This window comes from Eleginops maclovinus, chromosome 2 (genome assembly GCF_036324505.1).
Source record: "Eleginops maclovinus isolate JMC-PN-2008 ecotype Puerto Natales chromosome 2, JC_Emac_rtc_rv5, whole genome shotgun sequence".
Classification (NCBI taxonomy): Eukaryota; Metazoa; Chordata; class Actinopteri; order Perciformes; family Eleginopidae; genus Eleginops; species Eleginops maclovinus.
The window spans coordinates 22,304,067-22,322,502 of NC_086350.1; the positions used below are offsets into that span (position 1 = coordinate 22,304,067).

An 18,436-nucleotide genomic window follows, 5' to 3' on the forward strand; every position below is an offset into this window, starting at 1 on the left:
AATAATCTCCTTTCCTTCCTCTTTCCCTCATGCTTTTTCACTTTCCTATGTCTCTCTTCTTTAACACCTGTGACTGTGACAGCCTTCTGTAATTATTTACCCCTAATACTCATTCAACAGTATACTGTTTATGTCAGGATATATAAATACTGTTTTGCAAATGAATGTATTTACCATTATTAATACTACTTCCTAAACATTGTTGGAAAAAAAATACTACTTGAAGATGAAGAAAGTAACCCAGTTCAATGTCCTTACTATTTGCATGCATCTGCTTATGTTATCCATATATCTCATAGATCAATCTGAACTTGTGTATGCATGACGTGATTAACACTTTAGTGTTTAATAAAATATAACATACTCTTTTAACTAAATCACATGTTTCTCCAATCTCTTATATTGAGGTCTCCACTTCTTTAAGAGTTTGAAAAATTCAGAAGGTCAAATTATATACAATTTCTCTTTAATATAAAGCACAAAAAAGGGGCTGTTCATTTTGACAAAATGTAAATGGGATTTAGGTCAACTGCTTTCCTCTATCCATCCATATATGTTCTCATGTAGCAATATGGCAACACACAAAATAACCTTGTGTAGCCTAAATGTGTGAAACAGGCTTGTTTTTCGCAAACAAACACCAGTTTTCATTCTGTCCATTAAGAGTAAGGAAATCTGGTAAGATCAGCTGCTGCATCTCAGTGTGGGCCACTCCCATCAGCTGTTGACATGGCTTAGTCTCTCCATTTGAAAAAAAGACAGACACATGCATGGAGAAGGACGAGTAAGAACTTCCCTCAAGGCACATAACCTCTTACAGTACCATTTTATCTAAATGAAGGCAACAATTATCAGTCAGGTCCTCCCCTTCACCTCTGACTAGATATGCAATACCAAGACACATGAAACACACACACAGACACACACAAATATCATATCCTAAATCAATAGGTGTATTGTTATTTCACCCTCCACTCTGAGAATCAATAGCTTCATTGTGATTAAAAATACACTGTGCCTTTGGCTAAGGTTAAGGCTAAGAGAGGGTGTTAGTGTGTGTGTGTGTGTGTGTGTGTGTGTGTGTGTGTGTGTGTGTGTGTGTGTGTGTGTGTGTGTGTGTGTGTGTGTGTGTGTGTGTGTGTGTGTGTGTGGGTGTGTGTGTCAGAGAGAAGATCTAGGCTACAGAAAAGAATACATTCGAAGCATCTTTTACTCAAGAAAGGTTGCTAACAAAGAAAAACAGGGCGAGTTAGAGGCCAACATTAACTGACCCGTTATTAGTCAGCCCTTATTATCATCATCATTATTACGCTGTTAATCCTCATCATCAGCATGACACATCAATGTCACATACTACAGATCTACAGTTGTATGATTTAACACAAGAGAGCTTTACACTCGATGTTCCATATGACATCATTACGTGTTGATAACCCACGTTGCTTCATATGTAGATGCAAATCACAGAAGATTTCTAGTATAAATATGGCAATTCATAAATGAAATAGGTGCTAAATAAACATATATAATCTACTATTTCCCAAAGGGAGGGGGTTGTCATGTGATAGTGCGAAGTGCTAGCATTTGTCGAAACTGCATTGCTATATAAAAGCCAACACCAGTGCTTGTATATTTTGTGCCTTGAATTATAAAAGGCCATGTTTACATTTAATCTTAAATGCAACATTCCAGATTTCTCAGTCAATCTGCAGTCTTTGGCTATTTGCACAGTAATCCATTTGGAGCTTGGGTACATAGGTAATGTGAATCTTGACAACTCTTAACGCTTGAAACATGATAGTTTTGGGAGCTAAAAGGAGAGAGGTTGGTATAACGCAACACTGTCTGCATGATCCTGACGTTTCTAATTAACCTCCTACCATCTCGCTCTATTGAGCGAAAACTGATTCTCTTCAGTGGATTACACTCATAATCCTTCAACTATCATATTTTAAACGTGTGTGCGTGAGGATTTAGAGGACTTAGAAGCAGGACTAACTTTGATTGGTATGAGCCTACATGGCACAAGCATGACAGGCAGTATTTCCCATCATGCCCTGAATAAGTGCTGGTGTAGACAGATCAATGACCAGCTGACACCATTTTTGACAACAAGTCAAAGGTGGTCATCAGAGCCAAGGAGAAATAACATTTTCTAACATTACAAATATGACTTTTTTTTACTTGTCAACTAAAACACCAAACATCGTCATTGTCATTATTGAATCTCCTCTACTATTCCATCTTAGATTCTCATAAAATGATCTATAAATCATCTGAAAAGGCTCAATATGCTGCTGGTTGTATTGTGGATTGTATTTTCTGCCTGATAAATGATGTTATGCAACTGTTATAGATGATACCCAAACCAATTCTCCTGTTGAAAGCAACATTTATGTTACGCTACTGACGGACACAGCTGCTGAATGGGCAATGTTTAACCAGTCCAAACTGTATATAGTGCATGGGCAAGTTGTGCATTAACCATGAACACCATTCTGCCCTTGGATTATGTGCTGCATGTGAGCCTTTGGCAAGGTGACTGAGTGTGTGTGTCGTGTCATCCGGATTGCTATACGGCAGCCCCAGAAGGTCTTATAACAGATATTTAAACCAAATCTGTTAGCAAGTTACTGAAATAACCTAGATTGTTTTTTCCTCTTGTGCATTATTTATCAGTGTATGAACAAAAGCTTATTTTGCAAGGTTTTCTCACCATTCTCAGCTCTGCAAAACAAGCTGCTTTTAACACAAGCTTTATACCATATTTACAATTGAACTGTGCACAGGCTCTGGCTAACAGCAGTCTCTGTGAAAGAGTGCATTGACCAAATCAAAATAATGTGATTTATTTGGTCAATCCCGATACAGAGGCGTATTCTTTTCTAAGAGGTCGGAGCAGGGACCTTACACTGGTAGAGTTTGGTGTCTTGCTCTGAGATACTTTATCAGGTCTGACACAAGAGCTGGACTCCTGGTGCTTTGGTTGAAAGAAAGTAACTCTGTGTAAGGCACACGGTGAACTCTCCCTGAACTACAGGAGTTGTTATGGCAATTTTGCAGTGGCAACTTTCCACATTACTTACCTCAATTTAGCCTTGTTTACAGCTTTTTTTGTTGTTTCTGTGTTACATTTTAGTGTTTCTAATCCTAAAACAACACGCTTTTGGTGATAGAATAAAAAAATAAATAGTGTCAATGTTGCTGTGGGTACGTGATTCCACTATATGCGACTGGTGGAAGTGTTTTGAGCGTGTGTGCGAGCATGGGGGGGTGAGTGCTGACCTTCCGCTCTTTGTCTCCGTAGTCCAGTCCCAGTGTATCCATGGCACGGACGATGGCAGCCAGAGATTGGATGGTGTTGCTGTAAACGACAGGCTTGTACTGCTTTACGTCGTCGCCAGAGAAACCATCCTCATGGATGATCCTAAAAGAGCACAAATACAAAATAATTGGTCAATAGGTCAATAAGGATTGGCTTTGCTTTATTTCACAGAACAACAGGGCTTTCATACTATAAACATAAATAGGAAACAAGAAAAAAACAGATGGAGAGAATGAGAAATAATGTATGAATAGCCAGATTTGATACTGTGTTGATAATTTATTTATTTCCATGTATAAAGAGAACTGGATACAGCGCTCAAAGCAGGGAATTAAGCCAAAATAGCACGACCCGGGAACAGATATACCCGGATGAGTAGCTGGATGTTAAAGGACTCTTCCGCACCCACTGGGCCTACAGAGGATGCGCACCTGGGTTTTCCTTAAGCCCCACATCCAACCAGTTGGGTCACAGCCGCGTTTAAATAGTTCAAATAAGAATAAATAACTTATTAATGGAGTGGGAAAATAAGTCTTGATTCAGTTTTAGCAAAGTAAATTGTCCTTAAAAAAAATAGATATACAATGTTTTATACAAATTTATTTCCCAGTGCAAGAACATCGGGGTCAATGACATCATGCGAGTAGAGCAGAAGTTGTAATACCACCATTTAGCCACTATAGAAATGAGCTTCGACACCTGGTGCACTTCCTGGGTGCTTGTGTGTAACTGCACACATTATGTAGTAGTTCAGAGCAGGGAAAAGAAAGCTAAATACATAAGAATACTTTTTCATTATTATTTTGAACACAGTGGTGCAATGATCAAAAGGTAGACAGAATCCTTAGTCTGGGGCTGAGGCAGAATGTTGACCACCAGCAACTAAACTATGTTCAGTTAAGGAATCTCTCAATCATGTCTGTATTAAACTGTGTAAACCTTTCCCAAATTCAAAGAGAGTCTACAACGGAAAAACAACTCTCTTGATATGAAATTTAAAATACCAAATGTGATTTTTTTTTTTCCTCTTCCTGGTGATCAGCACATCCAGGTCATGGTGACAAAACACTGAGAGCCCACAGTTGTACATTTTGGTTCGACAAATGTTTAATAATCTACATATCCTTTAACCTGAATTTCCTGGACATATCATAACAACCTGATAGAAGATGTATATATATATATATATATATACAGTGAAGAAAATAAGTATTTGATGCCCTGCCAATTTTATTGTTGTTGTAAGTTTGCCCACTTACAAAGAAATTAAAAGTCCGTACTTTTAATGGTAGGTATATTTTAACAGAGAGAGCCAAAATATCAAAAAGAAAATCCAGGAATGTACAATAAAAAAAAAATATATAAATTGATTTGCGTTTAACTGTGGGAAATAAGTATTTGATCCCCTTGCAACCAACAAGAATTCGGGCTCCCACGGACCGGTTAAATAAGTCTTCTCGCTTTAAGAAAGTACTCCTGATGTCATCTTGTGACCTGGATAAAGACACCTGTCCACAGTCAATAAATCAGATTACAATCTCTCCACCGAGGGCAAGACCAGAGACAGGTCTGGTGATCATGGTGGAACTAATGTCTAAGGACATCATGGACAAGATTGTAGACCAGCACAAAGACTGGAATAGGAGACAAGACCACCAGCAAGCAGCTTGGTGAGAAAGAGACAACTGGTTTGATTATTAGAGAATGGAAGAAGCACAAAATGACCATCAATCGCCCTCAATCTGGGACTCCACTATCTAAGATCTCGCCTCTTGGGGCATCAATGATCATGAGAAAGGTGAGGGGTCAGCCAAGACCTACACAGGAGGGACTTGTTAATGATCTCAAATCAGCTGGGACCACAGTCACCAAGAAACCTATTGGTAACACACTGCGCTGTAATGGATACAAATTCTTCAGCGCCCCTGCTCAAGAAGGCACATGTACAGGCCGTCTGAAATCTGCCAATTAACCTCTGATTGATTCAGAGAAGGCTTATGAGAAAGTGATGTGTTTAGATGAGACCAAAATCAAGATCTTTGGCATCAATGCGACATATTGTGTTTGGAGGAAAATAAATGCTGACTAAGAACTAAGGCATGTTTTGAAAGGGGATCAAATACTTATTTCCCACAATTAAACGCAAATCAATTTATATCGTTGTTTTAATGTACACTTCTGGATTCTCTTTTTGATATTCTGTCTCTCACTGTTAAAATAAACCTACGACTATAAGTATAGACTGCTAAGTTCTTTGTAAGTGGGCAAACTCACAAAATCGGGAGGGGATCAAATACTTATATATATACACTACAAAATGTTTAAATTAAAAGCTGTTCACGGGATGTATCAAAAGTATTGTGTAAATATAGGAGGGAGAAGGTTTCGAATAATTGGGGTGAGGGGTTAGCGAGAAAAACACAGGTGGTCGAAGATGGGTTACAACAAGAACACAAAAGAGAGAGGGAGCTGGAAGGGCGGGGGTATAACCAGTGGGCTAAGCTGACATTTAGGCACACAGGGCTAGCAGCAGCCCATCCTGCTGTTTCAAATGTCATACAGCCTTTCACTACAGTTAACACAAGGGCACACCGACAGACAGCTGTAGAGACAGTTAGACAGATACCGAGGCGGACAGACCGTCAGGAGGGAAGGAGACATGGACAGATGGACAAATCAGAGAAAGTCAAACACAGAGTTGACAGACTGATGGGCAGCCAGGAACACCAGACAGGACACCAGGAAACAACTGCCTGATACAGACAGACAGATACAGGTTGAGGCGATTCAGAAAGACAATGTCCCCCCCCCAAAATTAATTGAGTGAACAAGATTTCCACCAGAAAGAACTAAGGATCCAGCCAGGGTCATTCTTTAAACACTGCTAAAAACAAATACACCCATCTCAATCTACTTCAGTACATCTAGCCCTACTGAGGCTCTGCCCTCATGACACCTCCTGACACACCACAGAGAGAAGCCAAGGGGCACACCACCCACAAATCTCTGTGATGTTTGACCTGCCTGCCTACTGCATCTATGCAAGTGCCACACATGTTTGGCTCTAGGATTTGTGTTGATTCATCCGTTTGAAAAAATGTTAGAAGTGGTTAGGTTTTGGAAGCACTGGGTAATTCAAAGACCGCAGAGAGCGTTATTATTTGCAAATGTGTTCGGAAAGTTGTAGATCATTTAGAATATGTAAAGTCAAACATTTGACCAAATACAATATATTGTGGTGATCTCTAGTGTAGAACATAGGTGCTAACACAAAATATTTACATGAGATTGATTGAGCCATCTGTAATCTATAATGACCAAATGGCTAAAGGCTAATAATAGAGCATCTAAAAACAGTCTGCTAATTCAGAAAAGTTTACAAAAACGTACTCTAATTCACCCTTTAAAATAAAAAAGGTTGACAAGTTTACGATATTTCCAATATATAATACAATATCTAGTCAATTATCAAAAAAGCTATTAAAAATGTATTCATTGCTCAGCCCTAATGTTTTTAATTAACTGATTTGTGAATGTGCCTCGGAATATAAAAAAGTGTATTCAGAATGAGTGTATCAATTTATATATAAACATGCATGCCTAATATATGTAAATGTCTATATACAGGTTTGTGAATGTCTAAATGTGTATTACATTTGAAAATGTTCAAAAAGAAACAGAAAATATTGGCAATTTAACGAATGAAATCTGATTCCTGGAACGATTCCTTCCTGGACCAACAAAGTGTGAGTATGTTCATAGGGATTGATTTACAGTTTCACATCCCTCCAAACAAGTAGAATTACAAGAATACCCCAATACAAATCTCACGTTAATTGAAATAAAGCAACTGAAGAACACGTGTAGCCATTTTAGGGGGCAGTACTGCAGAGCCAAAGAGCAGTTGTTTGGAAATTGAAATTCGATGTCCCATGAGAAGTTACAGAGAACCACTTGGAACAGGAGCATGGGGATTTAATTGGCTCTACCGGATAACCCTCAATAAATAGTTGAGAAATACTGCTCATGTTGAATGATGCAGGATAGCTGAGGCAAAGGCACAGTTCAGACATTTGGGAAATAATCATATTATTCTTGTCTGAGTGCAGTTGCCAGGCAACTTGCAGAGTCTCAGAAAGTTCCTGCTCCCTGCTAAGCAAGATATCATTTGTTAATTAGTGAGCTTTAGAGGTACTAGTTGGCAGATTTGTTTAACCTTTGAACTAGGGATGCACTGATACATCGGCCGATGTTAGTCCTATTTACCACCATCGGCACATCGGTACAATAAGGTGACATCACCGATGGCAGTCGCCCGATGTATATTCTGGCCAAGGGGCTGAATGAGCTGATAAGAAACTCACAGATGACCCCATAAATTTGTAGAACCCGCACCAGCCTGGGAAAAACTGAGAATCTCTGTCTAGTATAGCGCTAGGTTAAGCAAATCAACTGTTTCGGAGCAATTATTAGAATCGGAAAGACAATATCTAGAGCCAAATGCTAATTTCAATGATCCGGAGCATCTAACCAAATTCTAACCTTCAAAATTGAACACAATTTTACAAAGTGAGCTGTAATCATCCCAGAACACACCAGGGGGTCTCTAGATTGTGCAGAGAGTGGGGACCGGTAAGTGAAGAGATAAACCAATCGTAAACACATGCTATGTTGAACCAGTGGGAATTTCAAACCGCATGTTCCAGGCCCTGTCCCCGATGCTTACAGCCATACATGTGCCAGGCCCGGTCTCGAAGTTGCTTTAGGAGGCAGTTTGGTCTGAATCCATAAGAGTGGATTGGATGAATGTCCAATGTCATATCATAAACCAAAACAGAACTTGGTCTGGTAAAACTGGACAACTCGTGGAATTTCAGGAAGAATAGAAGCAGATTTGCATCAAAAACCGCATACCTATCTGTGAACTGAATCAAACATCTTGTTTTGGTACCACTTACGTTATTTGAAAGGGAACCAAGTGCGACTAGCTGGTAGTTAAAGAAAGTAATTTCATGGGTGTCATAGTATCTAAGAAATTTATGCTGAGTAGATACCTCCTTCTACATCACAGCTTCTGAAATGAGCGTGGCTAGGTCTTCAGCATGACATGATCCCAAACACACCGCCAGGGCAATGAAGGAGTGGCTTCGTAAGAAGCATTTCAAGGTCCTGGAGTGGCCTAGCCAGTCTCCAGATCTCAACCCCAATGAAAATCTTTGGAGGGTTGAAAGTCCGTGTTGCCCAGCGACAGCCCCAAAACATCACTGCTTTAGAGGAGATCTGCATGGAGGAATGGGCCAAAATACCAGCAACAGTGTGGTGAAAACCTTGTGAAGACTTACAGAAAACCTTTGACCTCTGTCATTGCCAACAAAGGGTATATAACAAAGTATTGAGATGAACTTTTGTTATTGACCAAATACTTATTTTCCACAATAATTTGAAAATAAATTCATTAAAAATCCTACAATGTGATTTCCTGGATTTCTTTTCTCATTTTGTCTCTCATAGTTGAGGTATACCTATGATGAAAATTACAGGCATCTCTCATCTTTTTAAATGGGAGAACTTGCACAATTGGTGGCTGACTAAATACTTTTTTGCCCCACTGTATGTTGTGCTACATGACCGGGAGAAGTCGCGTTAGCGTTGTTATTTTTAAATTTGACGGACCAAATCTGAAGTCAGGGCATCATTTTCAAGGATTAGAACAGTGACTGTAGGTCGTAACTTTAAAGTCATTCCGAGGGGGGGGGGGGGGGGGGGGGGGGGGGGGGGGGGGGGGGGGGGGGCGTCGTCTCCTCTCTTCTGTGAGGAGCTGCTGCTGCACGCTGCGCATGCTGCAGGACTTCTGCCCCGTGTAGCGGGTGTCTGGAGGATCAGTACATTAAATCCATTCTTCAGTGTTCTTGGGAGGCCGTTGTTTATATTTGTGACTTTGTAATACTTGCTGCTACTCCCGTTAACTTCCAGAAACGTACTATGGCTTGCTCAACCTCTCTCGCTATTACACATAGGCCTACACGTATCCCCCACTCTCTCTCTCTTAAAGGGATAGGCTGCCTTAGTCTGCATTGTGCTACTATTACAGTTTAAATAGTAAAACATCGGCCATTGGCATCGGTATCGGCAGAATTGTTATTATTAACATTGGTATTAGCATCGGCCGACATTTTTTGCAATCAGTGCATCCCTACTTTGAACTAGTCTGACTAACAGAGCGTATAGGCTGTATATTTGTTATTCTTCTCCCGTTCTTGTACTGTTTGACTGCGGCTGCATCCTGGTCTTAAGCACTGCCCAAGGCGACTGAGATTTGCTGAAAGAAACATAAACCAGCCAGAGTTGTTATTTATTGGTCCCCTATAGCAGATTTAGAATTATTTTTGGGCCACATGTTCCGCAGCGCTGACACAGCACTGTGTAGATTATTATTTTTAACAGAACGGAGCTAGCCGTTCCCTTCCTGTTTCTAGTATTTATGCTTATCTAGGTTAATGCTAACGTAACTGTCTTCTGACTGTTATGTAAGACCTCGGGAAGAAAGCAAATCTATTTCTAGAGCTGCAAAATGCATCAAATATGTATAATGTTATCAATATCGAAGCATCTTTATAACCAATATTTCTAAACATATAACAATTGAACTATCATATTTGTACCAAAATGTGCAGCTGTACTTCTATCATGCACAACATTTCAGTCTGCTAGTTGTATCTGGTGTTCTATCAGATTTGTGCGGGTTGGGTAGGTCGGTAAGGTGTAGGGAGAGTATTAAAATCCCTAATTGCGCTAAATTACATGGCTATGAGTATGAACCAGGGTGGGAATTTCACGGTGGCCATGACGGCCATGGTCGATGCCCCTTGGTCTGGCCGTGATGCCCCGAAAATAATTGTACGTCCTACAGCCATCATGGCCTTTGTGGCCCTGATACTGTTAAAATCTCGAAGTTGCTTTAAAAGTGTTAGTGCAGTGGTCTGGTCTCTGAACTACATTAGTCATTGTAGCTTGGATTGGTTGCGTCGCACGTCATATCATTCAAATCCATCTGCATCAGACGACATTGAACTTGGAAACGGGAGCGCAACTGAGAAGAACCGACAACGAATATTCAGGTAAGCAAGTTAGAAAGCTAGCTAGATATAGATATAACGCTGACTTATTTAGTGCTTAACTGAATCAAACATCTCTGTTTTTAGTACCACTTAAAGTTAATTTAAGACAGGAAGCTGACTAACGTTAGCTGACTAGCTTGGTAGTTAGAAACTTATTAGCTAACGTTACACTTGTCTGGTTTGTGCTTTAGTATTGCCTAAGCAAAATTAGCTATCGCATAGCTAGCTAGCTAGCCATCTGGCTTTCTAACACTGCACCATCGCCTTTTCAGAACAATGCCACGACTGAAGAGGTTGCAGCAACTGAACGAAAAACGTTTACGAGATGCGGCAGCAAGAACAAGACTGAAGATGGCGCCGAGGATGGCTGCCGTGTCTCGAGCTCCTCAACAACTCCACATATTAGTGTTTTTATTGTTTTACTTTGTTGGTTGTTTTTAACTGAACATCACATCCTCCACCTTGACCCTCAACACCGGAGCCCCTCAGGGTTGTGTGCTCAGCCCTCTCCTCTACTCCCTGTTCACGCACGACTGCGTGGCCACACACAGCTCCAACACCATCATCAAGTTTGCTGACGACACGACCGTCATCGGCCTGATCACAGACGGCGACGAGACGGCGTACAGAGAGGAGGTCAGAGCCCTGACATCTTGGTGCCAGGACAACAACCTCCATCTCAACGTCAGCAAAACAAAGGAGCTGATTGTGGACTACAGGAAGAGGCAGAGAGAGGCACACACACCCATCACCATCGACGGGACTCCTGTGGAGAGAGTCAGCAGCTTCAGGTTCCTCGGGGTAAACATCAGTGAGGACCTGACATGGACACATCACACCAGGGTCATATCCAAGACGGCTCGACAGCGGCTCTTCTTCCTCCGCAGGCTGCGGAAGTTCAACATGGACTCCAGGATACTCTGCAACTTCTACAGGTGCACCATCGAGAGTATCCTGACTGGCTGCATCACCGCCTGGTATGGCAGTTGCACCGCCCTCAACCGTAAGACTCTACAGAGGGTGGTGAAAACTGCTCAGCACATCACCAGGACGGAGCTGCCATCCATGGAGGACCTCTACACCCAGCGGTGTAGGAAGAAGGCCGGTAGGATATTAAAGGACCCCAATCACCCCAGCAACAATCTGTTCTGTCTGCTGCCGTCTGGCAGACGGTACCGCAGCATCCGGACCAAGACTACCAGACTCAGAGACAGTTTTATACCACAGGCTATAAGACTACTGAACTCCTGAGCTGTGTGAATGTCTACTCACATCTTTTTATAGTACACACATACATATATATTATACACATCTGCCATACATATCTGTTTATAGTACACATATCTATATATTATACATATCTGCCATATACATCTGCTATACATAATATATGCATCTGCCCATACCTCCTCATTCAACAGTGTAAAGTGTTTAAATACTTTCAATGTATTCCACGTATGTATATATTTCACATCCTTAAATCTTTATAGTTGTTATTGTAAATATTCTTCTCTCTTTTTGCACTACTTTATTTATCTTTTTGCACCATGTATGTTGAGTTGTTGGAGGAGCACGCGACATAAGATTTTCATTGCCAACATATACGTTGTATATGCTGTGCATATGACCAATAAAGCCTTGAAACCTTGAAACCAAAGTGCATGCTACTGGATGACTTTGTCAAACTGTGAGTTTTTAAAGTTGCCATTTCCATGGTTCAACTACGGTTAGCTTAGCTAAATTCCCTCTCAGAGTGGGATTGAGTGAGTGAGTGTGAGAGCGAGAGGGTGAGTTGTATATTGCGTTGTACTGACACATATTCGAATAATTGTTCAATGAGTAAGGCTAGGCTAAATAAATAATCACATTTGTGTATATGTCTTAATGCTTTGCAGTAAGGCCAGTCAGGCTCAAGGATGTGCACAAGGACTGAGACAACAGGGGACAGAAGGAGAGGCACAGAGAGACATACAGGGAAAAAGACAACAAGAGCCACAAGGAGAGACAGTAGATGTACAGGGAGAGACACAACGAGAAACACAGTTGGAAAGTATGGAGAGACAACAAGAAGCACAACAAGAGGCACAGTTGGAGAGTATGGAGACACAACAAGCAGCACAGGGAGAAGCACAGACAGGAACTCAGGCGGGCCAACTGAAAACCAGGACCACAACAGCCCATACTGTGGACTCCTGGGGATATGACTGGCTCTGCTATGAAAAAGAAAGTGGTGTCGTTACCACAATCTGGTGTAGCATATGTAGGGATTACTATGAAAGGAGTCAGGGAAAGTGTCCTTTGAACACAAGTCAAGACAAACTTTGCAGCAGTGAACCATATATTTCAGGGACTACAAATGTGAAAAAAGACACTGCCAATACACACAACAAGTCCAAAACCCATGCTAAAGCATGTCAAGTTTTCACAGCCCCAACAGCTACCATGTCTGAGACAGTGCAAAATCTACAAAAGCTACATGATTTGACCAAAGACAAGATGTGCAAGCTACTTGTTATAGCATGTACTGTGGCCTACTGTGAGCAGCCTATCAGGCTGTTTAAAACCTTAGTGTCCGTGGAAAGGAAGCATGGTGTGGAGCTGGGGGTGACGTATCATAACTCAAAAGCCTGTCGCATCTTCATAGAGCACATTGCGGGGACCATGAGAGACCATCGTCATGCTTTGGTTAAACGTAAGCCATTCTACTGCTCCTTGCTCTTTGATGGAAGCATCGACAAAGGCACATCAGAGAAAGAGGTGGTCAGCATCAAGTTAATTGACCAAGCAGTAGGCTGGTGTAATTACTTTGATAAAACATGAGATGTTTAGTTTAATGATTATGATTTGGATGCATACTGATGTGGAATGTGATTTGTCCTTTTGTTTCTTGAAGGTTATCAACCTATTCTTCTTCTGAAATTCCACTTTATGTGCCATCAATCTGCTACTTCACCTAATTCCACACAAATACCCAAATGTTTCAAGAACCATCAAATCCATCTCGAAGAAAATAAGATCACCAGAACAGAACAGAGTTGTCCCTTTGCATCATTTGTATTGAACAAGCCATTTGCAAGTGTGGGCAGAGCTGACTGTACCTTAACATCTGGATAACTTGACAATGGCACACCAGGAATCAGACTACTTGGGTAAGATTGTTATTCTTCACATTCATGCGTTTGGATAATTTGTTTTGGTATGTCTTTGATATCAATCAAAAAGTCTTGTATTTCTGTAGTCAACTCCCATTTCAGTTGAAGACAATAAGAGCTGCCAGTGCCACACAGCATGAAACTATTTAAATAACTAATTTAAATAACTATGTATTTTTCTGCTTTTGCTTTTCAGTATTACAGAGCCAGACTCATGTGATGATGCAGGAATACTGAAGGCCATTAGAGAAAAGTGTAAGGAGAACTGTCTTAACCTCAGTAACTGCTTGACTGCAACAGCAGCTGATGGGGCTTCTGTCAATTTTGGGACGACAAACGGTGTCCTTACCCATCTCCACCAGGAATCCGCTTTGTGGATGATCAAGGTGCACTGCGTCGCCCACAGGCTTGAGCTGTACCTGAAGGGTGCTTTTAAAGATTCTCACTTCACCCAGGTATGTTTAATTAACAATACATTTTGTAAAAATGGTTTAGTAAGGTTTTGCTACATGTTCTACTTGTATACTATTGTTTACACCATCACAGTATGGAAGAATTTGCTTGTGTTGTTTTTTCCACCTCAGATTGATGAGCTGCTCATGCACCTCTACTCCCAGTACCGTCGTTCCAGCAAGAAATGGAGGGAGCTCAAGGCCATTGGAGAGGCTCTTGAAGAGCATGTCATGAAGCCAAGTCGCTCTCAGGGCATAAGATGGATAAACCACAGGCGAAAGGCCTTATCCTCCCTCACCTCCAACTACAGATGCATCATAGCACACCTTCTGGAAAGGCAGGAGTAATACTATAAAAGGAGGCATAGGCCTATATGATATAATGTTTGACATTATTGATATTTAAAAAGTGATTTGTAGTCCATGTCATTTGTGTGTTTTTCTTATCAGAAACTGAAGTTATTTATTTGTAAGCTCCAAATCCTATTTGTTCCCTCAATGGCCTTTGTGCCCTGGCATGTGGCCTTTGTGCCCTAAAAAAAATGTGTGACACCAAAGGCCAAATGGCCTTGACCCTAAAATGACAAAATTCCAAGCCTGGTATGAACATATCAGAATTTGCATATTTGAACGCACAATTTCTTAAATAATATTTCGATTTTTGTAGGTTAGGTCAATTGAAATGAATGAATTTAGAGAAAGTAGAATTGGTATTTGATTTCGCTAGACTGATATTTTCGTTGGTTGACTACAGATCTATTTGGATTGTTATGCTAGTATCGGCTATAAAAGTCTCGTAAATTTCCTTCTAACGCCCCCAGTTTTTTTGTCATTTTGAAACCTTCAGTCTTCAGACCCACCTGAGGTCGACTCAAGTAACATCACTTAAAGCCTTTTATCAGACTTTGCACAGCTCCCTCTGGAGCAACCAAAACCCTTCACACACCTTTAAGAGCAAATGCAGATGCGCTCCTGTAGCACCTGTAAACAGACGTTGATGTGTAAATTGGTATTCCCTTTAAGAGTTGCTTTGGGTCCCCAGCACATACTGGAGTGATAGATATAAAAGTCTATATAGAGAACAACATAAAACAGTTCATTTATATTTTGAATTTAAATCATTTTACACAGATTATTGTTAAATTGCAGGGAACTCAAATAGTTTATTGGGATTGTAGCAAAGACATTAAACAAGTTACCCTGCCTCTAATTGCTTAACTCACACACACTGTTCCATTTAAAAAAAAAACATTTTAGCTGTGTGTCTTTACATCTGACAAACACCATTACCATATATGCTTATACGTTTCTGTGAGTGGCAGTGTGTGTGCACATGTTCATGTGGTGTGAGTCTGTGTGTTTGAAGTCAGGAGGACAGCACAGTCCCAGGCAGTGTAATGTTTCAGGTCAATCAGGCTGATTGCCAGTCCCTTACGGGTCACTCATGACGTCCTGGTTTTCAAATATGTCAAAGATGAAACATTTTTATTTTATTATTAAAAAAAAAAGTAATTGTATTTCTATCTTTTTTTAAGACCTTAGGTTATTTGGACCATAAATATGAAAGGTATGTATTGACAGTATTACACATTTATTTCACATTTGCCAAAAAGGTCATTGGGAAATGTCATTACCACAAAATATTGTTTTGCTTTTCCAAAACATTAGAAAAGCAAAACAATATTTCTAATTTTGAAAATGAAATCTTTATACGACTACAGATTTGCGTCAAACCCAGGGAATTTTGTTTTTTTACATAAATGCATTTATTTTGTTTAACGCATTGTTCTCATTACCGCAACAACCCCTGAGATCTGAAAGTCATTTTTTTGCAGTATTTTGTGGAAAATTCAAATATTTTAAAGTCCCTCTACTATACTGATATAAAAAGAAAAAGGTACTTGTTTTTCACGCTAATTAAAAAGCTAAATATAATTTCTTAATTAGCCTATAATTGTGACATGTTTCGGAAATGATATTTGTATTTTGGAAATGTGTTTCACAATTTCGGTAATGATAATTGATAAGGTATATTTTATTCTTGCATTCTTTAGAAGATATAACTCACACAACTACAATTTACAATGATATCATATTTAACAAACAATCAAAAATGGAAGAAATAGGGCTGAAAGAAGTGCAAAACTGTGAACCTAGCTTACACCAGAACATCATAGGAACCCTTTGCACTTTACTTGCAAATAACTAAAAAAGAGCCACATTTATACATGTTAACTCTTTCAACTCATACCTTAAATACATAAATGAATGCTCCCCTATCTCCACACACACACACACACACACGGATGTTGCAGAAAACTTGCATGAAACCACAAATACACCAGGCTTCCGTTTACGTCGGTGGCTTTCACAAAGCACAGACAAATACACTGCAGCTAGGACTAAGAATGAATGGCTTATTCTCATGGTGTGCACATCAGCTGTCATGTACATTGATGAATATGTACTGCATCACTGCAGAAATAGATAAAGGTAAAACTTTGAGTAGTTCTGCATTATCTTGACACTCATTGCTTGCCGAACAGAAACTTACAAAAAAACATTTTTAAAATACTTCCCCGTGTCTTCCACTGAACCAGAGGTGAAGCGAGGACAAAATTAATTTGGTGCTTCAGTCTCTGCGGAAGCAATGTGTCGAGCTGCAGATGCCAAGGAAGAGGCTGATGTGTGTTTAACAGGAACGCAAACAACAAATCAATAAAAACCTTTAAAAAATAGAATCAGGAGATCCCGGTACCTCAGAACTCTTCATTTCTAACACTAAACATATGATATATGTCATCAATCTGCTCTGGAGTATAATGACATAACAAGGTTTTTCATTTTAAGAACACTGAAAAGATAAGCACTATGCTTTTGTGAGATGTTTTTCAAAGTGCTATTAAACTCTGCCATATGATCTCAACTAGAAGTCAGCGAGGGCAGGGATTAAAGGCAAACATAGTAAAATCATGTCTTCCTAGAAAGTGAATATTATCCTTATTACCCTGGAAACAGGAGAAAGATAGAGCAACACAGCAAAAAAATCACAATAAAGAACAAAGGGGAAACAAGTATTGAGTATAAATTGTTGTAGGAAGTTATATTGGAAGCATATCCAGGACTTGTTTTGTGTGTGTGTGTGTCTGTGTGTGTGTGTGTGTGTGTGTGTGTGTGTCTTGGGTTGGCTGTCCTGCTGACGTGAGCTTTCATGCATGAGGACCTATTCTCATTACGCACTCTCCAAGTCCTTCTGTCAGCAAAGAGAGAGCTCCGTGTGTGTGTCGGTGTGTATGTGTGTAATTTCCCGTGGCTTTGGCACAATCTGCACAGTGACCTGAAACATAGTTTAGTTTCACACTGAGTTCAACACATGGACAGAGAGACGGACATATGGGCAATTTAACCACGATAATGTTCCATGATAGGGCTGACGTTTAATTTTGGAAGTACAGCAGGTGATTATTTAATGACAGTGAGCAATCAATATTCACATTGACATAATTTTTCTTTTTTGTTATCTTGTGAGTGTAGGTAGTTTCTTCTAACAGGAACTCATTTTTTGTTTGTTTTCTGAAGCCTTTTAAAAAAGTCATCATCTTTACATCAGACAATCCCTGTTCTGAAACCCAAGTTGTTGCACGCATCTCAGCTTGTCTGGCTAACACATCAGAACCAAATCCTGCAGATGCACACTCTACAATGTCAGAAGGAAACGCAGGTCCAGGCCTTGGTTAAACCCTATATTCCAGCACGTGCACTTTGTATCAGCCAATTTTCTTGCCACTCCATCACTGCGGGTTGGACCAAGGTACCCCTCAAAACACGCCCGTTTGCTACCGTGGCATTCAACAGCACACTTAAATAATATGTTGCAGACAAATAGTCTTTTTTTAAATGTTCTGAACTAATGAAAATGACCAAGAAGTACACAGGGGTTTTTCTAGAAAAATATAGTATGAGGGCGCTAACGTCACTTCCGGTCAAAATTACGGCCCGCCTACTTTCAAGCGAAGCTACTGCATTAGAGCGAAGCAGAAAATAATAGTTTCTTCATGTCTTAAAGCTGCTGAGTCATATCGCACCTCAAACAACAAATAAATCCAGTGTTATGGTTTCTTAACTTCCTCTAGCGAAAAAAGGAGCGTAAAAAAGAAACAATCTAATTCAGAAACCACAGTTTCAGTGTGAAATAAGATAATGCTGTCCCACAATAACTTGCAAAAGCAACATTCAGTGATTCACATTTTGGACGTTACAGAAACAAACCAAAAATATAATTTAAATGGCCGGTGCTTTAAAAGAATGTTCTCTCTTTCTGCAATATGTTGCTTAAGCGGGAGTTGTGTTTGTTCAGCACTGCAGCTGCCCTTAAAGAGTGCACTGTGG

At 40.1% G+C, this 18,436-nt stretch overlaps 1 protein-coding gene across 2 annotated transcripts in view; it reads right to left on the reverse strand.

Moving 5' to 3' along the window:
• Positions 1 to 18,436, reverse strand: part of gnao1a (guanine nucleotide binding protein (G protein), alpha activating activity polypeptide O, a) — a 91,735-nt gene that overhangs the window by 59,713 nt on the left and 13,586 nt on the right. For both annotated transcript variants that reach the window (XM_063896847.1, XM_063896844.1), the window contains exon 3: positions 3,286 to 3,427. In XM_063896847.1, coding sequence (XP_063752917.1) covers positions 3,286 to 3,427 — 142 coding nt within the window. The remainder of the gene's footprint in view (positions 1 to 3,285; positions 3,428 to 18,436) is intronic.